This window comes from Vipera ursinii (assembly GCF_947247035.1).
Source record: "Vipera ursinii genome assembly, chromosome: 16".
NCBI lineage: Eukaryota > Metazoa > Chordata > Lepidosauria > Squamata > Viperidae > Vipera > Vipera ursinii.
Genome location: NC_139529.1, coordinates 4,407,162 through 4,433,841, shown reverse-complemented (window position 1 = coordinate 4,433,841; position 26,680 = coordinate 4,407,162). Strand labels below are relative to the sequence as shown.

General features: G+C 48.4%; 1 protein-coding gene across 1 annotated transcript in view; it reads left to right on the top strand.

The window, feature by feature from the left end:
- DENND1A (DENN domain containing 1A) overlaps positions 1–26,680 on the top strand; it is a gene marked incomplete at its 5' end in the record, with an annotated part of 134,557 nt that overhangs the window by 104,482 nt on the left and 3,395 nt on the right. The window contains 3 exons of the mRNA XM_083374866.1: positions 8,637–8,693; positions 17,433–17,521; positions 25,633–25,888. Of these exons, the coding sequence (XP_083230992.1) occupies positions 8,637–8,693; positions 17,433–17,521; positions 25,633–25,888 (402 nt within the window). The remainder of the gene's footprint in view (positions 1–8,636; positions 8,694–17,432; positions 17,522–25,632; positions 25,889–26,680) is intronic.

Below are 26,680 nucleotides of genomic sequence, written 5' to 3'. Positions count from 1 at the left end.
CTCTTAGGATAATAAGCACCGCATCACCCTTTGAGCAGAAAAAGCAACGGCTGGGGTTTGGAAAATCAATTAATGGCTCCTTAATAGCACGCTTCATATTTCGATATTGACTCTCCTGTTCTCCAAGCCGGTTGTTTTTGCGATGCTCTCCGCTGTAATTTGTGAAAAGCCAGCCGGGAGGAGGAAGGGACTTATAATTGCAAAAATGAATTTAACTTCGCAAGCTGCTTGGCGGGCCCGGGCGGGGACGAGGGGGAGAGGGATACGCCAACGGGATATGCCAACGGTTGTAGTCTTGGTTGGGCGACTCTTGAATCAGTGGAGGGGCCACGTTGAGAGGTTGCAGGTAATTAAAGAATTGCTTTCTTAGAGAGGAAATACAAGGGATGCAAGATCCAGGGTGATATTGGAAGACAGGCGTGGTAATATTTAAAAATATTGCATTTTGAAAGAGCAGTCCTATGTATTAGCCCGTGAAGGAACTGCCTTTGCTCATGTGAATGCACATAGAGGTTATATATACAAAGAACGGTTGCAGGAAATGGGTGTGTCTAGTTTAACGAAGAGAAGGGTGAGGGGTGAGATGATAGCAGTCTTCCAATATCTCAGGGGCTGCCCCAAAGAAGAGGGAGTCAAGCTATTCTCCAAAGCGCCCGAAGGCAGGACAAGAAGCAACAGATGGAAACTAATCAAGGAGAGAAGCAACCTGGAATTAAGGAGAAAATTCCTGACAGTGAGAACAATTAGCCAGTGGAACAACTCGCCTCCAGATGTTGTGGGTGCTCCAACACTGGAGGTTTTGAAGAAGAGACTAGACAGCCACTTGTCTGACATGGCATAGGGTCTCCTGCTTGAGCAGGGGGTTGGACTAGAAGACCTCCAAGGTCCCTTCCAGATCTATTCTACGCTTAAGATGCAACGAGAGAGCAACTTTTGAAAAAGAAGGCTCAGCCCTAACCCTGATGGCAGACTTCCAAAAAGGTGTCTTCTGATGTCCATTGTGGACATAGGATGCTGGTCTATCTGTGATTCAAATGTCTTGAGCAGGAGGTTGGACTAGAAGACCTCCAAGGTCCCTTCCAGCTCTGTTATTCTGTTATTCAGATGATGATTTCATTGAAACTTATCCCAGGCAATCTTTTGCTGAGATACACTCATCTCTCTCCATCCCATCCTCCCAGCGAGACCGGCAGTTCTTCACCCCACATAGTCTTTGGCCAAGACAGAGGCCTGGCCAGGCTCTTCAAGAAGTGTGAATGTATTTATGCAATTTCTGTAGCCACCCCCGCTCAACCAATTACAATTGCCAACCCGGATTTTAGTCTTTATTGGGTGACGCCGTGTGCGCGCTGAAGATCCGTCCACTCAACTTCATGCTCAAGTGTAGCAGAAGTTCCTTTGGAAGCTTCTGTGGGTGAGCTGGCATCGCAGACTGGCCCAGACCTAGCCTTTCTTTCTTTCTTTCTTTCTTTCTTTCTTTCTTTCTTTCTTTCTTTCTTTCTTTCTTTCTTTCTTTCTTTCTTTCTTTCTTTCTTTCTTTCTTCCTTCCTTCCTTCCTTCCTTCCTTCCTTCCTTCTTCCTTCCTTTCTTTCTTTCTTTCTTTCTTTTTAAAAAAATGAGCATTAGAGATCTGGGAGTCCTCTTTTCACCCCTTCCTATGGCAAATGAAAAGAACATAAAGTTAATCTCCTGGGCACTTCAAGAGTGCCAAGCTTGAGCAGGGGGCTGGACTAGAAGACCTCCAAGGTCCCTTCCAGATCTGCTTCTATTCTGTTCTCTTCTGTTCTGTTCTATTCCATATTTTCTATTCTATTCTATTCTATTCTATTCTATTCTATTCTATTCTATTCTATTCTATTCTATTCTATTCTATTCTATTCTATTCTATTCTATTCTATTCTATTCTATCCTATCCTATCCTATCCTATCCTATCCTATTCCATTCCATTCCATATTTTCTATTCTATTCTATTCTATTCTATTCTATTCTATTCTATTCTATTCTATTCTATTCTATTCTATTCTATTCTATTCTATTCTATTCTATTCCATATTTTCTTTGCTATTCTATTCTATTCTATTCTATTCTATTCTATTCTATTCTATTCTATTCTATTCTATTCTATTCTATTCTATCCTATCCTATCCTATCCTATCCTATCCTATCCTATCCTATCCTATCCTATTCCATTCCATTCCATATATTCTATTCTATTCTATTCTATTCTATTCTATTCTATTCTATTCTATTCTATTCTATTCTATTCTATTCTATTCTATTCTATTCTATTCTATTCTATTCTATTCCATATTTTCTTTGCTATTCTATTCTATTCTATTCTATTCTATTCTATTCTATTCTATTCTATTCTATTCTATTCTATTCTATTCTATTCTATTCTATTCTATTCTATTCTATTCTATTTCCGTTCCATTCTATTCTTCATTCCACTATTCTGTTCTGTTCTGTTCTGTTCTGTTTGTTCTAAGATGGCAAGATGCAAAAGGAGTCCTGAGGCATATTCCTCCCTCCCTCCGTCCCAAATAATGGACAAAACCAACGGCTGGTCAATACCCCCAGTTTCAACACTGCAGTGGCGTCTGCAAGCTTGCAGGCCACCAGCCCCAGCAGAGCTGGGCTTAATTGAGTTGTGCTGTCAGAGTGACAAACACATTTGCATACAGTCTATTTATTTTGTTCACCGAAGTCCACTGGCTGCTGTTGGGGGAACATCCTTAATCAGTCTGCTGTAAGTCAGCCGGCACCTCGCTCTGGCTGTCTCTGTCCGAGGCACTTTTCTTCATTAAGTGACAGATTAACTGAAGGGGACGAAGGGGGGGGCGGTTTGCCGAGCCTAACTGCAACATTTAATTTTAACTCATTAGGGCTCACCCAACTGGAGCTGACAGTTGGTCATGGGTGTCTCGTTCTCCACCAGTCGCAGTCATTAATCTGCTCACAAAGAGGATGCATAGAACTCAACCGCCTGCTGGTGGAAACGACAAGAGCATAAACACCTTTTTGGCTGTACTCAAATGACTTCTTCTTCTTCTTCTTCTTCTTCTTCTTCTTCTTCTTCTTCTTCTTCTTCTTCTTCTTCTTCTTCTTCTTCTTCTTCTTCTTCTTCTTGTCCCCAACACAACGCAAGGTGGTTGGGAGGTTCTTCTCCTGGTTTTGCCCTGCGTTTGCAAGCAACCTTTGGATGTAAAGAACACGGTTGCTGGAATTGGGTGTGTCTAGTTTAATGAAGAGAAGGGACGAGGGGTGACATGATTGCGGCCTTCCAATATCTCAGGGGCCAGCCCCACAAGACGAAGCATCGCGAATGGCCAGGGATGATGATGATGAGGAGGAGGAGGAGGATTATTATCATCATCATCATCATCATCATCATCATCATCATCATCATCATCATCTTATTATTATTATTATTATTATTATTATTATTATTATTATTATGAAGTTAAAGTTTTAAAAACCGGCCCAGCTTTGTGCCTTTTGCTTCCTGCACGTTGGGTGAATTTTCTGCTTTTTTTTTCCCCGCCAGAAATGTATGCCGTTAGTTCTCCGCTTGACAGTGTCCTTGAGGATTTGACAGTGAAATTTTCCAAACGCGGCTCTTCGTTAGGATCCTGGCGCTGTCTAACAAGGCAGCCGAGCCGCTGCTCCCTTCGACTTGTGTTTGTTCTCGCAGGGCTGGAGGCTTGCTACAGTCAGCGCATCGACCAGGGCTGATCATTACAAGGGCGTTCGCTACCGTGAATAAAAATGTCACACGCGCTCCTCCCGTCTCACAGCGGTACAAAATGTCAGCTCTGTCAAACACACATTGCAGGGAGCAGGGAGAGGCTGGTACAAATTGGAAAGCCGAATATTCCCTCGGCTTTCTGATATTCTTCATTTGAAGGCGAAGGAAAAACAGTTGTTAACCTATTAGCTGTGATTTTTAAATGCCCGCCGCAGCCCGGAATGGACAGCTTTCTGGCATATTGGGGGTGGGTGGGAGATCAGCCTCTTACTGGCACCCTGAATTTGGGGAGACACCCCACCGCCACTCCTGCTTGGTCTCGGAGGATTTCACGGAGGGGGGTCTATGGAGATTCTCCGTCATCCAGGTCCTGGTTGCCCCTAAAGTGCTTTTTCAGGAAGCAACGGGACTTTCTTGTTCTTCTTTGAAGATGTTTCGCTTCTCATCCCAGAGGCTTCTTCGGCTCTGAGAGTCGCTGGGCACTTGTAGGTTTATTTGTGTCCTCAGGGTCACCTGAGGCGTGAACAGATTTCCAGAAAAAAATTGCAGACTGCAGGAATCATTTGCACCACTCTGAGGACACAGATAAGCCTCCAGGTGGCCTCAACGGCTCTTTTAAAAAATGCAAATGACCAGCTCTCTGCAAGGAGTATAAATCCTCCCATTCCCTTCTGGGATGAGAAGTGAAAGAAAACCAAGAATGTCTAGTTGCCTCCTGAAAAAGCACCTTCATGGGAATGGGAAATAATTTTATAAACTATGCATAATTGACTTGCGAGGCCGGTGCGCTGTGCAATTAGCTCACATGGTGTAATAAGAAGGAGGGTTTGTGTCACTGTAAGTTGGGGGTGGGGGCACGAAGGGAGGCTCAGCCAATCTCAGTGTATACATGGTTGTACTTTGACAATAAAGGTTCGTTCATTCATTCATGGAGGGACATTCCTGTGAGTGGCCGGCTGGCCTCGTTGTGATGTTTGCGGAGCTTTCAAAGGTTTCCCCAAGCATCTTGTAGCCAGTTTTTGTTTCTTGAAAAGGAAGAGAACTTGGGGTCTGCCCCTGTGATGCCCCCTTCAGCTGGTGACGCCCTTTGGAGGAACAGTAGAGGTGGAAAGGTTTAAATCATAGCATTGTCATGACTTGACTTTTTGAATGTGGTGCGTCCACTTTCATGGATCCGCTCTCAGACCACTTTCCGGACACGAGTTCAGAGGAGGAGGGTGAGTTTGAGTTGATAGAGGAAAGTGCAGAGCCGAATAATAATGCTAATAGTAGTAGTAGTAGTAGTAGTAGTACTAGTAGTAATGAGGTACCTGGTTGATACTTAGGATGCTGGCAGCAACCCGTGTCAATCATCAGCGCCAGTCAATTTGAATGTTCAGTTGACTGAGGTTCATGTTATGATGATGATGATGATGATGATGATGATGATGATGATGATGAAAGGGACCTTGGATGTTTTCTAGTCCAACCCCCTGCTCAGGCAGGAAACCCTATACCATTTCAGACAAATGGCTGTCCAATCTCTTCTTAAAAACTTCCAGTGTTGGAGCATTCACAGCTTCTGGAGGCAGGTTGTTCCACTGGTTTATTGTTCTCACTGTCAGGAAATTTCTCCTTAGTTCCAGGTTGCTTTTCTCCTTGATGAGTTTCCATCCACTGCTTCCTGTCCTGCCTTCTAGTGCTTTGGAGAATAGTTTGACTCCCTCTTCTTTAGGGCAGCCCCTGAGATATTGGAAGGCTGCTATCATGTCACCCCTCACCCTTCTCTTCATTAAACTAGACACACCCAATTCCAGCAATCGTTCTTCATATGTTTTAGCCTCCAGTCCCCTGATCATCTTTGTTGCTCTTCTCTGCACTCTGTAATGTTGGTCAGGATCAGGGCTCGGGGAGTGCTAGCCTAATGGAACAGCCTCAGCTGGGTGGATGGGAGGAGTACAGGCTGAGGCTGCAGCAAGGTGGCCAGGAGGCTCCAGGCGAGGACTGGGAGCAGCTGTCACCCGCTAGCAATGAGAAGGAGGTGGAGTCCACACCTCCATGATCCAGGGACACGTAGAGCAGAGAGGCACAAAGCAGGTCAGCTAGACTATTCGTGAGGAGGCAACCTCGCCTCTCATGATGGCATTGCTTACATAATCCCACTCTGAGGACTTGAGTGTTGCTAGAGCAACCTGCCCACTTGTGTGCTTGTGCCGAGTATCCTGGCCTGTCTGATTCCTGGACTTCCCCATTGACTCTGCTTGTCAGACGGTCGCAAATGTGGATAACGTGACCCCGGGGCGTTGCGATCATCACAAATATGAACCCGTTGTGAAGTTAGCAACACAGTTGTTAAATGAATCTGGCTTCTCGCTTGTCAGAGGATCTCGAGAGGGGATCACGTGATCTCGGGACACTCCGACCGTCATAAATACGAGTCTGTTGCCAAGACTCTGTTATTTTGATCAGGTGATCACAGGGATGCTACAACAGTCGTAAGTGTGAAAAATGGTCATAAGTCCCTTTTTTTCAGCGCCATTGTAACTTCAAATGGTCCCCAAAGGAATGTTGTAAGCCAAGGTGGTTGTAGTCCATTAAATGAGCCACTTAAGCTTAATTATTGCTTAATTACTCCCCCCTCTACGGCTGGTCCTTTAACCACAGACCTGCCGCAGTAATTTAAGCTCCAGTTTGGGCAAGTAATTAAGCTGATCTTCTACCACACTTTTCCTTCCTGACCTTTTGGAAACAATGCATTTTGCTGCATCAACAAATTAACCACAACTCTGAGGCTGGTTTCCGTGTAATGTACATGTCTCGGGGATCTGTTTTTTGAGCACGAGAGGGGAGGGGGTCCAGGATTCAGAGCAGACACCCCCCCACCCCACCCCCAGGATGCCAGCCGTCCCGTCCCTTTTTCCCCCTCTCTTTCGTGGCCTACTTCGGCAGGTAAATATTGTCATCCAGAGAGGCACCAAATTCCAGCCACGGCTGAGAAGGGAAAGAAGCCGATGCAAGGAGATTTTACAAGCCTCCGGCCCCAGGGAGTAGATTTATCTGGGGATGCAGATCGGGAAGAGTCGCACCTGGCAAGGACTTTGGGGTTTAAATCGGGGTTCCGAAAAGCAGGGGAGAAAAAGCAGACCTCTCCCCCTGTCAGGACCCACCCCAATTCACGTCTTAGGGAAACAAAAACTCTTGGAGTCAGTTCTAGTCCAAAAGGAATTTTTACTAGGACATGTTTGGTTGTAGAAATACAAGACAGGACCTGGTATTGTTTTACAGATTGAAACTTTATAAAGAGTTCCCGGTTCAACCCCCCCCCCCTTCCCTCAACCCCATTTGGTCATCCCCCCATCATTTACTTCGTGTCATCCCTTTCGTGGGAAAAAAGGGAACTTCGGATCTTTACGGTTATTGCCTTCTTTCTTTACAGATTCAAATGGAGACATAGGCCAGATGCCTTCTTCCCTAACCCTCCCCTTTGTTCCCCCAGTTCAAAAGGTTTCCCTTGGTCTTTGAAATAACCTAAGGCAGGCTGAATCCACATTCGCTCCTCCTTCCTCGGCAGATGGCAGAATCCGGGGGGGGGGGAATAATGTTTTAAACATACATTTATGAATGTGATATAAATGGATTCTGACACCCCCTTTAACTTTAACCTAGGAGAGGAGGCAATAAATGTAGTCCTTGACTTACAACACTTTGTTTACTGACCTTGTGAACTGACAACGGCCCTACTTGCGACCGTTGCAGCATCTCTGCGAACACGTGATTTACAAGCAGGTGCTTGGCAACTGACGGACCCAGCATCCCGGGGTGGGTGTGTCCTGTGATTGCCTTTTGTGACCTTCTGGCGAGCAAAGTCCATGGGGGAAGCCAGAATGACTTAACAGCCAGGTTACTAATTTAACTGCCGCAGTCATTCACTTAACAAACGTGGCAAGAAATGCCGCAAAATGGGACAAAACTCACTCACCTGTGTCCTCAGGGTCACTGGCGTAGGGCAAACGGGTGCGGAGACTTCTTGGTGTAGGACAGTGATGGCGAAACTTTTAGAGACCGAGTGCCCAAACTGCAACCCAAAACCCACTTACGTATCGTCGGGTGCCGGGTGGGCGTGGCCCTTTGGGTGGGCGTGGCTGCGGTGGTCACGGCAGACTGGGTGGGACTAAAAAGTTCAATCAGTCAATTCCAACTTTGCGAGATCTTTTTTTTTCCCACAAGAAGTTGAAATTGATTGATTGATTGAACCTTTTTTTTTTTTGCACATGGCGGCGGAGGCCTAAAGCAAAGTTTTATAAAACCCAGCTGAAGGCCTAGGACTGGGGTGACGGCGCGCGCACCCACAGAGAGGGCTCTGCGTGCCACTTGTGGCACGCGTGCCACAGGTTCGCCACCACGGGTGTAGGATATTTTCTGCCCTGGGTCCCTTTGCTGTGGGCAAAGCTCCAAGTGGCCTCAACGACTCTCTGGAGTAATGCAAATGACCAGCTGTCTGTGAGGAGTATAAATCCTTCCATTCCCCACCATCCAGTCAGAGCTGAAGAAGCTTCTGGGATGAGAAGCGAAACGTCTTTAAAGAGAAACAGGAAAGCCCAGTTGCCTTTTGGGGAAAAAAACAACCTTTGGACAAGGGAGTCTCTTCCTCCAACTTCTGCCTAGCTATCATAAAAATAAAAATCCAGCAATGCCTTGATAAAGATGTAGGGATGAGACACATCTCCTTGGCTTCCTGCTCTCCGCTCCATTTCTTAAGCCCAACAAGCTCAAAGGATCTGAAATCCCTTCTACCTGCAAGGAGTTTGTCCTAGTAAGTTGAGGTCCTGCTGAGGGTGATGTTTTGGGGGGGGCGAGAGCCGCACCCTGGGGGGGGGTCTAATGACTGAAGTTTCCACTTTGCTGCAGCCAAGCGTGCCGCCGCCGAGACCACCACAGCCCAAGATCCATCGCTCCGCCAGGCCCGTGAGTAAAAGGCCTCTTTGCCTGCCTCTAACCTTTGAGCGCTTCTTCGCCTTACTAAAAACGGCCGGCTGGGCTTTGGCAAACTCACAACAAACCAACACAGTGACAGTTGGCCACCCCCGCTCGGCCAAGCTGGAGTAGGTTCTGCTTTGTCTCCTATGGAGCTGCTCTCCTTCCTCGTGGGTGCCTTTTCTTCACCCTGGCTGACTCTTCCCTGCAAAGCTTCGGCGGGTTTTTACTCTAGCGTTCCCAAAGCTTAACAAAGTTAGGACTGGGTACGAGGAGGAGGAGGAGACTCGCTCGCGACCTTTGCAGCATCAACCCTCCATCAGGCGATCAAAATTCGGAGGCTTGGCGACCGGCTCATACTTAACCACGGTTGCAGCGCCCTGGGGTCCCCCTTTCGCAACCGCCTGATGAGAAAAGTCAGCGGGGAAGCCAGATTTTAACAAGCGGGTTGCTCACTTAACCACCTGCAACGATCCCCTTGGCAGCCGAGGGGAAAGGAGGCCGTAAGATGGGGCAAAACTCACTTAACAAGGTAAAGGTAAAGGTTCCCCCGCACATGCGTGCTAGTCGTTTCCGACTCTAGGGGCCAGTGCTCATCTCCGTTTCAAAGCCGAAGAGCCAGCGCTTGTCCGAGGACGTCTCCGTGGTCATGTGGCCGGCATGACTAGACGCCAGAGGCGCATGGAACGCTGTTACCTTCCCACCATAGTGGTCCCTATTTTTCTACTTGCATTTTTACGTGCTTTCGAACTGCTAGGTTGGCAGACGCTGGGACGAGTAACAGGCACTCACTCTGTTACGCGGCACTCGGGATTCGACCCGCCAAACTGCCAACCTTCTGATCGACAAGCTCAGCGTCCTAACCCACTGAGCCACCGGGTCCCTTCACTTAACAAAGGTCTCCCTTAATGACAGAAAGGTTCAGCTCAATTGGGGTCGGAAGTGAAGGACTGCCTGTATGGAGTTACAAGAGAATATGATCACGCTCAGTATTAACCCTTTGAGGCATATCGCTGCTGGATTCGACCCATTGAACTGGTTTGTGTGTGTGGGGGGGGGGGGTGTTTACTTGAAAGATGACCCCTAGAAAAGCAGGGCTTGGCTAACATCTGCAGCCACATCTGTACCTGCTGGAGACCTGCAGAGCCCCCGGCATTATTTCCCTCTCTGCTGCTGTCTGAAATTAGCTATCGTCCAAAGGCCGCCTTACCTTGTACTAGGCCCATTGAATAGAATAGAGCTGGAAGGGACCTTGGAGGCTGTCTAGTCCAGCCCCTTGCTCAAGCAGGAGAACCTCACGTGCCATCTTGGAAATAGAGCCAGAGAACTTGCCTTCTTCCACCTCCATAAGGCCAGGCCCCCGGGGCAGCTATCGCCAACCTGGCATCCTCCAATCCCTCCCCCCCCCCGAAATTACCGTATAAGTGTTATCATTCCAACATCTGGAGGAGGCAACCAGCCGGAAGAGATGTTTTCGCTAAGATCCCAAGGGTGTGAGACTTGAACAGATGAGATCGTAACAGAAGAACTGAAGCGGCTGAAAGGAGACTGGGGTTCGTTATTCTTGCCAAGAATCCTCTCTGACTTTATTTTTTTTAAAAAAAAAAAACACCACTCCTTATAATATTTATCCAGGATCTTCACTGGACGAAAATGTCCCTGCCCTTTTTTTTCTTTCCCCCTCCTAGTTTGTTTGTTTTCTGCGGCAAGAGAAGGAACGGAACCCCATCGTTGCATCCCTGCCTTAAAAGCAAGGTGGAGAAAAATCACCTCGGTCCAACTGTGGCGTAGCGTGGGAATTTCACGGCTGTCCACGCCCTCGCACCCTCCTAAAGCCTTGTCCGCTTGCTCTTAACGTCCAGTGTGTGCTGGCCAACTCTGCCTATTTAACAGTGGGTGTTCAGCTCCACCCGTCACGGTGATGGATTTGTGCGTTGATCATTTTCCTTCCTACGTGTGCTGTAAGGTGGTGTTGATCAGGTCTCTCAGTTGGTCAAGCGCTTCGATTCCCTATCCCATTTTTCTGAGTGCTTTATTTCAACCTAAGGGGGGGGGGGAGGAAGAAGAAAAAAAAAGAAATTGCATCGTATTTGCTATCTTTTCCACCCAGTAGATCAGGGGTCTTCAAACTTGGCCCTTTTATGACTTGTGGACTTCAACTCCCAGAATTCCTCAGCCAGCGTGCCTGGCTGAGGAATTCTGGGAGTTGAAGTCCACAAGTCATAAAAGGGCCAGGTTTGAAGATCCCTGCAGTAGATCTTCCTCAAGTGACCTTGGTTTGCAGCCGAAATGCTTTTGTGCAACCTTGTGGAACGGAAATTGCCTCCAGAAGTCATGGAGGTTTTTGAGAAGAGACTGGACAACCGTTTGTTTGGAAATGGTTTAGGGACTCCTGCTTGAGCAGGAGGTTGGACTAGAAGACCTCCAAGGTCCCCTCTAACCCTGTTATTCTGTATTCTGCTCCAGGTTGGGCTGAAATAATAATAATAATAATAATAATAATAATAATAATAATAATAATAATAATAATAATAATAATAATAATAATAATAATAATAATTCCTGCAATAACTCCAGCAAAGCTGCAAAAAACTGCGCTACTTGGAACATCTTACATTTTAAGGAGGTACCCGGTTGATAGCTAGGATGCTGGCAGCAACCCGTGTCAACCATCAGCGCCAGTCAGTTTGAATGTTCAGTTGACTGAGTTTCATGTTTAATGAATAAAAGATAATAATAATAATAATAATGTTGGAAGGGACCTTGGAGGTCTTCTAGTCCACCCCTGCTTAAGCATGAACCCTATACCATTTCAGACAAATGTCTTTCCAATCTCTTCTTGAAAACATCCAGTGTTGGAGCACCCAAAACTTCTTGAGGCAGGTTGTTCCACTGGTTAATTGTTCCTCACTGTCAGGAAGTTTCTCCTTAGTTCCAGGTTGCTTCTCTCCTTGATTGGTTTCCATCCGTTGCTTCTTGTCCTGCCTTCGGGCGCTTTGGAGAATAGCTTGACTCCCTCTTCTTTGGGGCAGCCCCTGAGATACTGGAAGGCTGCTGTCATGTCACCCCTGGTCCTTCATAAAACTAGACATACCCAATTCCAGCAACCGTTCTTGGTATGTGTTAGCCTCCAGTCCCCTGATCATCTTTGTTGCTCTTCTCAGCTCTCATTCTAGTCTACTTGATCCAGCTGGTTTCAACCCTCAGCTTGGATGCCCTGGTCATCTTGACATGTGGTGGGTCATTTGGCCTTGTGGTCAACAGGATGGATCAAATTTAAGAGCGGACCCTGGCTGGTGGAAGGAATGCTTGTAGCCAGCTGTGTGTCTTAACCACAGATTGAATTTCTCCATGTGAGAATTCAAGTTTCTGAAAACGTACTTCTAGATCAATGTTAGAACCAAGATTCTTCATTAGTCACCGAGGTCCTCTTCGAGCCATCATGGCCCCCTGACCTGCAGGTAGCCTGTTGTGACTGCAGTAGTAGCTTCAGCACACTCATGTAGCACGTACACAATCCTTGGCTAATGTTATTAGGACATCTAAGGTGCCAGTTGCCCAGGATTGGGGTGGCAGTTCAGAATCTCTGAAATGCAGCTGGTGTTTGCATCAAATGAGCACGCTTCAGCTTAGAGAGGAACTTAAAGTAAAGGTAAAGGTAAAGGTTCCCCCGCACATGCATGCTAGTCGTTTCCGACTCTAGGGGCCGGTGCTCATCTCCGTTTCAAAGCCGAAGAGCCAGCGCTTGTCTGAGGACGTCTCCGTGGTCATGTGGCCGGCATGACTGGACGCCAAAGGCGCACGGAACGCTGTTACCTTCCCACCGTAGTGGTCCCTATTTTTCTACTTGCATTTTTACGTGCTTTCGAACTGCTAGGTTGGCAGAAGCTGGGACAAGTAAGAGGCGCTCACTCTGCTACGCGGCACTCGGGATTCGACCCACCAAACTGCCGACCTTCTGATCGACAAGCTCAGCATCCTAACCCACTGAGCCACCGCATCCCTGTAGAGAGGAACTTAGAAGAGGCTAAAATCTTTTTTTTTTAAATGAAATTTAAACTCTATGTTAGAAGTGGTCTAATCACTCCGAGCCGGCCGTGTGCGGCAGCAGCCAAAATAAGCGAACACAATCCTTGGTTGCATAAACAGAGGCGTAGAACCAAAATCACCTGGAGTATTAAGTGCTGCATTGTAAAGCCTTAGTAAGGGCACATCTGGAATGCGGCGTCCAGTTTTGGTCACCACCTTACAAAAGAAGATGTTGAGAGTTTGGAAAACGTGCAAAGAAGAGCAACGAAGAGGATTAAAGGCCTGGAGACTAAAACACATGAAGAATGTTTGCAGGATTTGGGTTTGGCTAGTCCAGAGAAAAGAAGAAATAGGGGAGACACGATAGCAGCATTCTAGTATTTGAGGGGCTGCCACAAAGAAGAGGAGGGGAGTCAACTTACTTTCCAAAGCAGCAGAAGGCAGGACACGAAACGATGGAAACCGATCAAAGAGAGAAGCAACCTGGAATTAAGGAGAAACTTCCTAACGGTGGAGACAATTAACCGGTGGAACAGACGGTTGCGTTCAGACGTTGTGGGTTGCTTGATCGTCAGAGGTTTTTAAGAAGAGATTCCACAGCCACTGGTATGAAATGGCACGGGGTCTCCTGCTTGAGCAGGGGGGCTGGACTAGAAGACCTCCCGAGGTCCCTTCCAGGTCTATTTTGATTGGATAAGATTTAACCCCGTTTCTTGGGTAGTGCGTATTTAAAATCCCACTGGGACGTGGCCTTTTTCTCACTCGCCTTCCTTCCAGAGGTCTTCCAAGCGATTTGGCATACACGTACATGCACGCACGCACACACAACACACACACACACACGCACACACAGAGAGAGACACACAGAGCCTTCGCCCCAGTGGTGGAATTGCCATCTCTGGCAGAGAGGTCCTCTCTCTTGAGAAGGCCAGCCCGAAGGTGAAAGGGTTTGCAGCAAGTGACAAGCCGGCTTTAGGCTTAATTAAACAGTCTCTCCCCCGCCCTTCCCCGTCCTTCCCTCTGGAGCTGGCTTTCTCTCCCCCTCCCCGCCCGCTTCCTCCCTCTCCCCTTTTCCCTCCCTCCCCGTGTTTTATCATCCCTAATGAAGCAGTCTTTTCCATCCATCCTGCTGATTGCCAAGCCTTCTCCTTTGTTTGCTGGCACTCAGCCATGCAGCCCTGCTCTGACAGCCCAGCTCCTCTAATTAGCTCTGTTGTTCTTTTCCTCCGATGTTCCTCCGCCTTGCAAGTTCACGGGAAGTTCCCGCAAACTTAATCCTGCCATAAATTCGCCACTCTTTAAGCTTCATCTGGATGGGTGGATGGATGGATGGATGGACGGATGGATGGATGGATGGGAGGGAGGGAATCAGACGTGTGTGTGTGTGTGTGTGTGTGTGTGTGTGTTTGTGTGTGTCCCTTGTTGCGTCTCTCTCCAGAGGACCCGTGGGTGCTGTCTCCCCCTCTTCCTCCGTCCCTCATCCGTGGGGTGGGCTCCTCCTGAGTAGAAAGCCCAAGAAGTGGTCTTTGACTCCTGCCTAGAACGACCCTTGGCTTACTTGCAGGGCCAAGCAGGCAACTATCCTTGAATCCTTGGCCAAGGATTCAACAGTCTCCCTCGCCCACCCCAGGTGAGGGGCAGGATTAAGGTTTGCCTCGGTGCAGATCAGCACGAGGTCCTCCATAGAAGGAGCTGAAGAACGTTTCAAGAGGCACCTCTGGCTTTCTCGGTTCCGAGGACAAAAAAACACCGGCATATTTTTCTCGTTTTGCAAAAAAAAAAAAAAAAAATCTCTGCAGTTTCTCCGTTGGCAAAATAAATAAATAAAATAAAATAAAAATCTGGGCACATTTTTCCGTTTGGCCAAAAAATAAAAAAATAAATAAAAATCTGGGCGCATTTCCTGGTTTTGCAAAAAGCTGGGTGTGTCGTCTCATTTTGCAGCGAACTGGGAAATCGGCTTCAGCCCCTGGGACCCGCACACTATAAAAGTCCCCGTGGGAAGACACCGACGTTGCGATAGCCCATCCGTGGGGATGGAGGAGGGCACGGGCAGACAGGACGTCTCTTATTTCCGTGAAGTAGCAGAAAGAATTTTCAAGAGTTGGTGGAGAATATCGGAGAGTCCGAGATTAACCTGTTTTGGAGTAGAAGGACACCCTGTTTCTCCAACTATAAGCCCCAGTTAAGGACCTAAGCCAGGTAGACGCATTTAGTACCGTGTTTCCCTGAATATAAGCCCTAAGTGGAAAGTAAGCTCTAGCATGGTTTTTTTTTCAGGGTGCTCATAATAAGGTAAAGGTAAAGGTTCCCCTGCACATGCGTGCTAGTCGTTTCCAACTCTAGGGGCTGGTGCTCATCTCCGTTTCAAAGCCGAAGAGCCAGCGCTTGTCCGAGGACGTCTCCGTGGTCACGTGGCCGGCATGACTAGACGCCAAAGGCGCACGGAACGCTGTTACCTTCCCACCGTAGTGGTCCCTATTTTTCTACTTGCCTTTTTACGTGCTTTCGAACTGCTAGGTTGGCAGAAGCTGGGACGAGTAACAGGCACTCACTCTGTTACGCGGCACTCGGGATTCGACCTGCCAAACTGCCGACCTTTTGATCGACAAGCTCAGCGTCCTAACCCACCGAGCCACAAGCCCCGGTTGACGTTGTCAGCCAGATGGATGCATTTAGTGCCGTATTTTCCCCAAAATAAGACCTAATGTGTCTTTTGGAGCAAAAATGAATCTTAAGACCTGGTCTTATTTTCAGGGAAGTTTGGGGAGTTGGAAGAGCACCGCCCTGCTTCATTTCACTTGACAGTTCAAAGAAGACTGACCAGGAGCTTCTTCTAACCCTCAAGGAATCAGCCTCGGAATAGGAAGGGACCTTGGAGGTCGTCTAGTCCGACCCAATCAAACAAGAGACCCTTATAGCTAGTGTATGACCCTATATGACGAAGATGAGCAAGGTTCGTCTTTGCCAACTTTAAGGCACGAGCTCACTTCTGCTTTCTCCTTGCTTAGCTCTGCACAGCTGCTTCGTTTCACCTGCCCTTTGATTCGTGCTTGAGTAGGAAGCCTTCTCTCTCCTATTCCCCCCCCCTTTATCCGTGGTGTTTTAAGGCTGCTACAGGGCATCAAAATCTGGGATTTGGAGAGATTTCAGATGTGTTCCTTAGTTGCAGGGATGCCTGATACGAACTGAATCGCCTGCCCACACCTGGTGGATGAAACCCAAGTTGGTCAAATAGCACCAAGAATCATGGGTTGGATTCCTGATTTATGGGGGAACTCTTCTAACGTGACAATAATTTCTCCCAGAACTGGAGGAGACTGGGCCAAGGAGAAATGTTGGCTTTCCCCCCCCCCCGCCCCCAATTCACGCATGAGGCCGTAGCCTGAAGGCATTTCAGGCTGGCTTTTATATACCAATGGTAGCATTTGGGAGTTTGAAGGACTTCCCCGCAGCTCCAGCCAACGTTTCGATGGTGGGGGTGTCTGCAAGGAATGGCTCCCAAAATAGAGGTAGGAGCCTCACGGGTCTTTGTGGCTGCCATCTTTACTTTTTTGGGGGACCTTACCCTGAAGATACCCCCTAGTCCTTTGGAGAAGTCCTATTCCAGCTGTCCATCTCTCAAAGGCGCCTGCTGCTGGGGCTGCTTCTGCCTGGCCAACGAGGGCCTTCCAACGAGCCCTCTGAACGTTTTTACGTAGTGGCAGGGCTTGCTTCGGCTTATGAAAAGCCAAGCGTGTTGGCTCCATGGCTTTGTCTGGACTGTAGTTCGTGTGGTCCAGGCAGCTATCTTGCCCAGGAAAGTCGCTCAGTGGGTTTTAGCAAAGGGTAGTGCCATTTCCAGATGTGCTGTGGTGAGTTCTTTGATTGGGGAAGGGTGCATCGTATCGCTTCTCCAGCTCACTTGTCTGAAATGGTAGAGCTGGACTCCAAGGTCCCTTTCTACTCTATCCCATCCCATCCCGTCCTATTCTATTCTATTCTATTCTATTCTATTCTATTCTATTCTATTCTATTCTATTCTATTCTATTCTATTCTTATTTCTATTCTATTCTATTCTATTCTATTCTATTCTATTCTTATTTCTATTCTATTCTATTCTATTCTATTCTATTCTATTCTATTCTATTCTATTCTATTCTATTCTATTCTATTCTACTCTACTCTACTCTACTCTACTCCATTCCATTATCTGTTCTGTTCTGTTCTGTTCTGTTCTGTTCTGTTCTATTCCATATTCCATATTCCATTCTCTGTTCTATTCTATTCTATTCTATTCTATTCTATTCTATTCTATTCCATATTCCATTCTCTATTCTATTCTATTCTATTCTATTCTATTCTATTCTATTCTATTCTACTCTACTCTACTCTACTCTACTCTACTCTACTCTACTCTACTCTACTCTATTCCATATTCCATTCTCTGTTCTGTTCTGTTCTGTTCTGTTCTATTCTATTCTATTCCATATTCCATTCTCTATTCTACTCTACTCTACTCTACTCTACTCTACTCTACTCTACTCTACTCTACTCTACTCTACTCTACTCTACTCTACTCTATTCCATATTCCATATTCCGTTCTCTGTTCTGTTCTATTCTGTTCTATTCTATTCCATATTCTATTCTGTTCTGTTCTGTTCTGTTCTATTCTATTCATGTCAGAGTCACAGGTGCATCTCCACTTGGTGTCCAACAGGTTCGGCCGCCCAGACCCCAAGTTGTCCGAAGACCCAAAGGCAACGTTGCTGTGGATGCTCGAAGGACAACTGTCTCCAGCCCAGAGCAGTGAGTATTGACTCTCAGATTCCTCCTTCGGAAAAGCTGAGTGGAACACGAGTGCCCTCTGGTGGACAAAACCCAGAGAGCCTTTGTCCCCTGCTTCTGGGCGCTTGGCCCTGACTTCTCCTCCGAAGGCCGCACTTGCAAAGTGTAGGGTTAAAAGTGAGAAATCCCCATGCACAAACAACAACCAGGAGTCACTCGATAGGTGGATAAAAATGCCAAGGCCAGTCTGGCTGTGGGTGACCAACCGCGTTCAACAAGAAGGAAAACGTCCTGTTTCGCCCTAACAGGCCAGGATTTGGTCCACCGTGCAGCTTATGAGCCCAACTGTGCAATATTTCTGTTGTTTTTTTTTTCCTTTCCTCTCTCTCTCTCTCAGCCGAGATTTATTTTGCTGTCAGTTGCCAGCTGGATTCTTTCTGGTTTTTCGGGATGGGAAAGGTGAGAGAGAGCGGTTCTGATTGAAGGGTGGAAAAAAAAAGAGCAACCAAGTTTAGAGTGCTTGAGCTTTCCTTCCCACCAGCTTTTGCCGGGAAATAAAACTCCAGAAAGGAGACTTACTGTGTGAGTCAGACTTCCCCCGTGCCGTGGATTTTTACCATGATACCCACAGTGCCAACCCACCGCCAAATGCTACTCACGCTCTCCTCCTTAGAGAGTGCGGAGAAACAGGTGGAGAAGCTCTTGGTGGGAAACAGAAGATTTGAACGTCTCCTTATAAACACGCCAACAATTTCCTGCCGATAAGTCATCCCAGGCAGAATTGGCCACCGAGAAGAGAATTCAATGGTACTTATTTAAGGGAGATGGTGGAAAGTCTCCATTTTCATCCGGGGCAGGACAGTGGGGGAAAAAGATCTGACCTCTTTGGCTGATTTTGACCTGGAGGCTTCCTTCATATTTGCTGTTTCCTGGACCACCCAAGTCTCTGCAGGACAAGTCCCACCACCACCACCACCTTTTCACCCTTCTGCAGACCTCCGTTATCCCACCCAGGAAGGGATCTGCAGAAGGTTGCCTGCTGGTTCCTCCAGCGTGAAACCAACAAGCTTGGCCCAAGGGAACGAGGTGACAAAAGTCTCTTCCCTGTGGGCTTCATTTTTGGGTGATGGAGAACTTGGGTAGTTGTAAGGCAGGTGTGTGTGTGTGTGTGTGTGTGTGTGTGTGTGTGTGTTAAGCTGAGTCTGAAGGCTCCTTGCTGGGATTCCCAGAGGATCTAGGCAACCCCTGGGGGTTTGCTGTGAAGGCGCTTTCATTTTTTGCAGAAGAAAAACAATGCGTAACAATGTCAGTTAAAGCATCAAGGCGGCGAGGCTGCTCCCCAGGGTCTGAGTCTGCACAGATTCTCCCCAAATCAAAAAACAATATAGAAACACGGCGACTACAAGAAACCTCACCGCCCCTCGGACCATCCAGGGTAGAGTCTAAATTAGGTGGCTCTACCTTTTGCCTCCCGCTTCCCCCATACTTGATATCGGGGTGGTGGTGGTGGGGGGGGGGAAACCAGAGAAGTTGCTCTGATAATATTCAGCCCCTTTGGTCTTAGGGAGATCTCTTCTGCATCCTTGCAATGGAAAACTGCGACCAGTTTTGCTCACCATTTTAACAAAAAAGACATTGGGGCTTTGGGGAAAAAAAATTCAGAGAAGAGCAACTTAGATGATCCAAGGCCTGGAGACTTAAAACATAGGAAGAACGGCTGCGGGACTTGGGGTTTGGCTAATGTAGAGAAAAGAGGAAATAGGGGAGACACGATAGCAGCCTTCCAGTATCTGAGGGGCTGCCCCAAAGAAGAGGGAGTTGAATTATTCTCCAAAACACCAGAAGGCAGGATGAGAAACAACGGTTGGAAACTGATTAAAGAGAGAAGCAACCTGGGATTAAGGAGAAACTTCCTGACAGTGAGGACAAATGAACCAGTGGAACAGCTTGCCACCAGATATGGTGGGTGTTTTTAAGAAGAGACTGGACAGTCCCTTGTCTGAGATGGTATCGGTTCTCCTGCTTGAGCAGGGGGCTGGACTAGAAGACCTCCAAGGTCCCTTCCAGATTCTATTCTATTCTAAAGCTTCTAGTGGCTGCTTCTCCAGAGTTTGAAAGGCCTGGAGGGAAGGTCCGTCACTGATTCCTAAAGTCCCTCCAAACATCCTTTCCACGCTCTCTAGTTCACAGAAGACAGCTGATGCCTTTGGCTGCTCCAGAAGGAAGTCGGGACAGAGGGGGGAGAAACTCCCAACACTCTCCCGCTGTTTGTGGATCTAGAAGACCTTTTGTTAGGGCAAGAAATAATAATAATAATAATAATAATAATAATAATAATAATAATAATAATAATAATATAATAATAATAATAATAATAATAATAATAATAATAATAATAATAATAATAATAATAATAATAATATAAAGTTGGAAGGGACCTTGGAGGTCATCTAGTCCAACCCCCTGCTCAGGCAGGAAACCCTATACCATTTCAGGCAAATGGCTGTCCAGTCTCTTCTTAAAAACCTCCAGTGTTGGAGCATTCACAGCTTCTGGAGGCAGGTTGTTCCACTGCTTAATTGTTCTCACTGTCAGGAAATTCCTCCTTCGTTCTAGGTTGCTTCTCTCCTTGACTAGTTTCCATCCATTGCTTCTTGTCCTGCCTTCAGGCGCTTTGGAGAACAGCTTGACTCCCTCTTCTTTGGGGTAGCCCCTGAGATACTGGAAGACTGCTATCATGTCACCCCTCACCCTTCTCTTCATTAAACTACACATACCCAATTCCAGCAACCGTTCCCAGTATCTCTGTCCATCTCTCCATCCTTCTTCAAACGCTGCCGGTTGGCCTTCCCCCCACCACCACCACCCCCGTTTCTTGGCGAGAGAGAACGCCATCCCAGCACTTCTCTTGATGTTCTCCTTGAACATCTTCTACCTTCCAGGCTCAAGAGCCCAAGGGATGCCCGAGGGTTTTGCAGCACGTTCCCCTTTTCCCTAGCCATAGCCAGTGTTTTCCTCCAACTCAAGAGTTTGTAGGGTTTGGGTTCTGCCGGCTTGGCTCACTTGCAGGAGACATCTCTTTCTTCCCAGCTCCTGGTTGTTGTTTTTTTTTGTTTTTTTTTTGTTTTTTTTTTTTGCTTTTTTCTTGTCAATAGTGATACCACGTTCACATTCTGCCTTCAGCTTATCCAATACCCATGCATACTTTTTTCTTGTCTTTCTCCAGGTGGGCCGGCTGGGCTGGGGGTATCACCTGGGTGGCCAGGTCTTAAGGGAGGGGCAGAGCTTCCCACCCCCCCTTGTTCTAAGAAGGGGACCAGGTTTTCTTCAGCAAATCCACCAAAGCCTCCTGCTCATATCCACCAAAGGCTCGCGCAAAAACGGCCCCGTTTCGCAGAAGCGGCCTCTTCCCGACAAAACTCTTTTGTCGCTGAATGCCCACTGTTCACCCACTATTCTTCACTATTTTTTTCCTCCCTCTCTCTCTCTCTCTCTCTCTCTCTCCTTTTCTCCCCTCCTCCCTCTCGTTTATCTGTCTTAAGTACATTTAGGTGTCAATTAAATTTGAAATATCTACATTTGTCAGCTCTTGGTTTTCAGCCAGCAGCACGAGATGGCTGCAGATTTGTCCAGGCATTCCTGACATATGTGGGGGGGGGGGAAGGAACGGGGAGAGGGGGGGTTGGAAGCCCCCGAAATGCAGATTGTCCTCATTAAAACCGAAGCACTGATCCTCCCGAACGGGGAGACGGAGCCGCCGCGGAACACATCTTCGGCTTTATGGTGCCGTGTTTCTGACATGATATTTAAAAAGGGACAGCTACGGGCTGTCACGGCTGTCAGATGCCGGCACTAACCGGAGACACGTTAAACTAAGCATTAGAAGGGAGATCAGCAAGCCATCTGCACGGGAGCCCGCAGGGGGGGGGAGGGGAGGAAGACGAGGACCCGTGCAACCTTGCAGCCACGCAGAGCCTCGGGTTTGATGGACAGCCCCGGGCCCAGCCACCTTTCCACGTGACAACTCTTTGTGTGTGCAAAACGTGAGCCGGTGGCCGGGTGGCAGCCGCTGGGAGAGAGAAGCCACCGAATCGGGTTAATGAGGGAACAGCCTTGGCTGCCTCGAGCTAAGGGGAGAGAAAGAAAAATTAGCCTTGGACATTTTTTGGCACGCCTCCCTCTGTTGTTTTTTTTTTAAGCACAGTGGCGGGTTTTGCTCAAATCCGAACCCCGAGTTGGGGCATCGCCATTTGGAGGGAAGAGTTCACACACACACACACACACACACACACACACACCCATTGGATGGAGTTGTGTGTATTGGTGTTTAGCAAAAGGAGAATTAGATAAGGTCCTTGTCTCGTTTTTCACACTTAACGACCGTCGCGGCATCCCCATGCATCACGCGATCAAAAATTCAGACGCTCGCCAACTGGTTGGTGTCGATGACCTTTGCTGGGTCCCCTTTTGCGACCTTCTGACGAGCAAAGTCAAGGGGGGGGGTGGCAAGCCAGATTCGTTTAACAACTCTGGCGAAGAAGAGTCGTAAGACGGGGCAAAACTCGCTTGGCAAACGTCTCTGGGAGCTCCATCACTGGAGGCTTCCAAGAAGAGACTGGACCGCCATCTGTAAGAAATGGTGGAGGCCCTCCTGCTTGGGCGGGGTGGGGTTGGACTAGATGACCCACAAGGTCCCTTCCAACTCTGGTCGTTCTATTATTTTCTGCTTTATCTCCTGAGAATTTGGTGGGCTGAGACTGGACTGCCATCTGTCTGAAATGATGTAGGGCAGGGGCCAGCAACCGGGCCGCACAAACAAGCAAAGCACACACACACACACACACACACACACACACAAACACACCCCTTGCGGGATGCAGGCAGCACACAAAAACCACCCACCCTCCGGTCCGCGGAAAAAACCTCTCCTCTCCACGTAACCCGGTCCCCGGTGCCCAAAAGGTTGGGGACCTCTGGTTGTAAGGTCTCCTGCTTGGGCGGGGATGGAGAGGGGTGGACTAGTGCAGCGTTTCCCAACCTTAGGAACTTGAAGATGCGTGGACTTCAACTCCCAGAATTCTGGGAGTTGAAGTCCACGCATCTTCAAGTTCCTAAGGTTGGGAAACGCTGCACTAGTGGACCTCCAAGCTCCCTTCCACCTCTATATTCCATTGCCAAGGTCAAAGCACAGGGCCGCTAAAGGCTCTCCAGAGTTGGCCACCCTCCTCCTTCCGAGGTCCCTCCTTCTCCAAGAGGCTGGATTTGTTTTTTTCTCTCTCTCCCTCGAATGTTGACTGCTGTCGTTTGGCTTTCTTTCCCGCTGCAGGTCTGGTCCGGGCGACATAATCTCTCTCTCTCTCTCCTCTCCCTCTCTCTCTCTCCTTCAGCCTGGTCAAGCCCACCCGCCACTATACGGTCTTCCTGTTGGAGGATTCCTCCGGCGATGAGCTTCCTCAGGACCAGGAGCCTGTGTCTGCCTTCTCTGACAGCTTTCTCTTCTCCGCTCCTTTTGAATGGTCTCTATCTTGACTGTCGCTTCCCTGCCCACCCACCAAGCTCTTCCCCTGGCTTAGAAGCTTCTGTGTGGCGAGTGTCCTGTCTCTGTGTGTGCACGCGCGCATTCATGTCCCCCACGTTAATATACCCCCTGGCAACAAGCACAAGGCCTTCTGGTTCCAGCCAAGGGCTCTTCAGATTTCGCTCTTCTCCTACGCTGGCTTGGATTGGCGCTGGGTTTTCCTGCCTCGCCCGTCCCCAGCACCCTTGAGGGGAATAGCCAACTGCAAGCAGAAAGCACCGGGAGAGGGATCTGGGCGAGGCACGGAGAGCCCTGCGAAGGGTCAAGGGAGAAGGTTTGAGGGGCTGCCACCAAGAATTAGGGGTGTGTGTGTCAAATTGTTCTCCAAAGCACCCGAAGGCAGGACAAGAAACAATGGTTGGAAACTAATGAAGGAGAGAGGCCACCTGGAATTAAGGAGAAACTTCCTAAGAGTGAGGACAATTAACCGGGGGAACAGATGTTGCCTCCAGAAGTTGTGGGTGCTCCACCATTGGAGGTTTTCAAGGAGAGACTGGACCAGGGGTAGGCAACCTTGGCTCTTTTAGGACTCCTGGACTTCAACTCCCAGAATTCCTCAGCCAGGCACACTGGCTGAAGAATTCTGGGAGTTGAAGGCCACGAGTCCTAAAAGAGCCAAGGTTGCCTCTCCCGGGGCTAGACAGTCCCTTGTCTGAGATGGTGTAGGTTCTCCCGCTTGAGCAGAGGGCTGGATTGGAAGACCTCCAAGGTCCCTTCCACCTCTAAACTATCTTCTCTGCACAGAAGGGAGTCAACCGCTCTTTGAATGGGTTGGTTGAAGGGCAGCTAGGTTGAAGTAGGGATCGGTAGTTAGAAGCATCTCCGGGAGAAATGACAGCAGAGCATTCGAAACTCTCCAGTGTCAATGCCCCTCTGGCTGTGGTAGGACAGCCTGCCTAGTGCACATTGGGAATCCAAAGTATGGTGTGACTTAAGTCTTTATCTGCCCCAAAACATGCCTCCTCTGACAGAGCATGGAGTGGTCCTCTCTGCTAATGAACTATCCCATGGGTTGAGGCACCAGAGATGGTCATGGCTTCTGCCCAGCTCTTTTCTGCTGCTTTTTGGGCGTTTCCTTCCAACTCAAGTCTCGTTTGAAGAGCTGGATGAATGCCAGTCAATGAATGCCTGGAAACTGTGTGAGTTGGCGGGGTGTTAATTGGATTTGCCTTGCACGACCATCCCCTCACCTAGGAGTGAGATGCGAATCCCAGGATTTGAAGACTTCTTTGCTCCCTGCTCAGTCCTGCCTTCCTCCTAACAGACCTTGCCCTTACTTCATGGCAGAGACATTGCTTTAAGCATTGTGGATTCCTTAAGGATTCGAGAATCCAAAGTTCATCTGGGATGCTCTAGGTAGAGTCATCTGGAGCCAAAGGAAGACCTTTCCTCGTGGTCCTTCAGAGGCCCAGCATGACTTCTTGACTCAGTAGGTTGTCATCTTGGAACCAGGAAGCCCATGTCTCATTTGGGTCACATCCTGACTTTATGCACCTTGGGAGAGAGGAATCCTTCGGGCTTCCCAGGTCTTCAAAGTCCTGGTGTCTCATGCTGGCTAAGATTTTCCCCTCTCTTTGTCTTGACTGCCCTTCTTGTTTCATTGGCTTCGCTGTGAGAAATGCATGCTTGACGTCATCCATCTGCAGCTGGGCTGTGTCTTATGTTGGGTTGGAAGCACTGACAACCCCAGCAGAACACTGGGGTGGTTTTGTGGTGTAAGCAACAGAGTTCTTGCTGAACTGCCCAAAGGTCTGATCGTGAGGCAACCGGGCTTTCTTGTTTTTCTCTGAAGACCTTTCGCTTCTCATCCCCGAAGCTTCTTCAGCTCTCACTGGATGGTGGGGAACGGGAGGATTTATACTCCTTGCAGACAGCTGGTCGTTTGCCTTCTTTTCAAGAGTCCTTGAGGCCACTTGGAGGCTTATTTGCATGGTCAGGGTCACCGGAGCGGTGCAGATGGCTGTGGAGCCTTCTTGGAACTGCTGAAAGGACCGTGTGGTAGACTGGAGATAGATGATGTCGTGTCCCTCCCCCTCTGTTCAGTTTTGACCTAGGTGGCCTCTTTGACCCCTCTTTCAAACTAGCGGTCCTCTCTGTCCAGAATGTGGACAGACCCTGACGACACAGATAAACCTCCAGGTGGCCTCAACGGCTCTCCAAAAGAAAGGCAAATGACCAGCGGTCTGCAAGGAGGATAAATCCTCCCGTTCCCCACCATCCAGTAGAGCTGAAGAAGCTTCGGGGATGAGAAGCAAAACCTCTTCAGAGAAAAACGAAGTCCATTTGCCTCGTGGGGAAAAAAAAGCACCTTTGGGTCAGCCGTGGCCTGCCTCACTCTTAACTTTTGTGGCCTTTGCCCAACGGAGCACACTTGGGGAAGATCCCAGTGGGCTTCTCGCTGTCCTTAAGAGCCTCCTAGCTGGGAGATAATGTGGAATTGTCATTCATCGCACACCCATCGGGTCCTTCTGGCTTTCTCTGACTGGGAAGGACGTCGGTAGATGTCTCCAGAGGGATCCCCTCTCTGAACTTCCAACTGTTTTCCTACTCACAGGCCTCAGCCCTATCGCACTCTGAAGGAATCCGACAGCGGCGACGGAGAAGAAGGCACCTGTCCTGAGAGACCCCAGGAGGACAGCCAGATGGAGCCAGCCACTCCAGAAAGCCCTGCAGATATTAGTCTACTGGAAGACATTTTCACAGGACTGGTGGTGGAGTCACAGCCGCAGCCACTCAGCCAAGCCAGGAGCTTGGAAGATCTGAGGATTCCCAAGGAGGAAGAAGACCAGCAGGGCTCCTTTGATTATCAGGTATGGGACTTGGGTGGGAATGGCTGAGAAGACCTGAGCTGCTGGTACAGGTAGTCCTTCACTTCCAGCCATAATTGGAACAAATGAAGGAGAATATGTGTAGCTCAGGGTTGAAATGAAGGGTCCTTGGTGCTCTCTGAGCTTGCTTGTTTTCTTGCAGACGTTTCGTGACCCATCTAGGAACATCAGTGCTAGAAGGGAGTTGGGTTTGCAAAGAGGGGGCAAGAAGGAGGAGGAGGAAGAGGAAGAGGAGGAGGAAGAGGAGGAGGAAGAAGAAGAGGACTGTGGAGTGCTTGGTGCTCTCTGAGCTTGCTTGTTTTCTTGCAGACGTTTCGTGACCCAACTAGGAACATCATCAGTGCTAGAAGCTCTGAGAGCAGCAAGGACCCCTCATAATTGGAACTGGATTCCTGGTTGTCAGTTGTTACGACCATAAGACAAGGCACCCCTGTTTTACAACTCACCATAAAACACTCCTTTCCATTTGCCCTTCTTAATTTTCAGCTGTCATTAGGTCACTGGTTGTAAGCTGAGAACTGCCTGTAGTAGTGACTTGATTTAGAGTTGCTGACCAGAATCCAGACGGACAAGATAAGGTGCGGTGATAGGGTGGGAAGTGGTGAAGAAGTCACAAGGTGCATCTTGAAGCCTTGACAGGGCAGGAGACTGACTGGATGACTGAAGGAGGAGAACTTAAGGGCGACTCCGGGAAGACTTTCTCCAAGTGGGTTTTGAGGAAATGGGATGAAGGTCTCCCAGTTGGCACAAAGGGGAAGGTGGTTCCTCTTACTG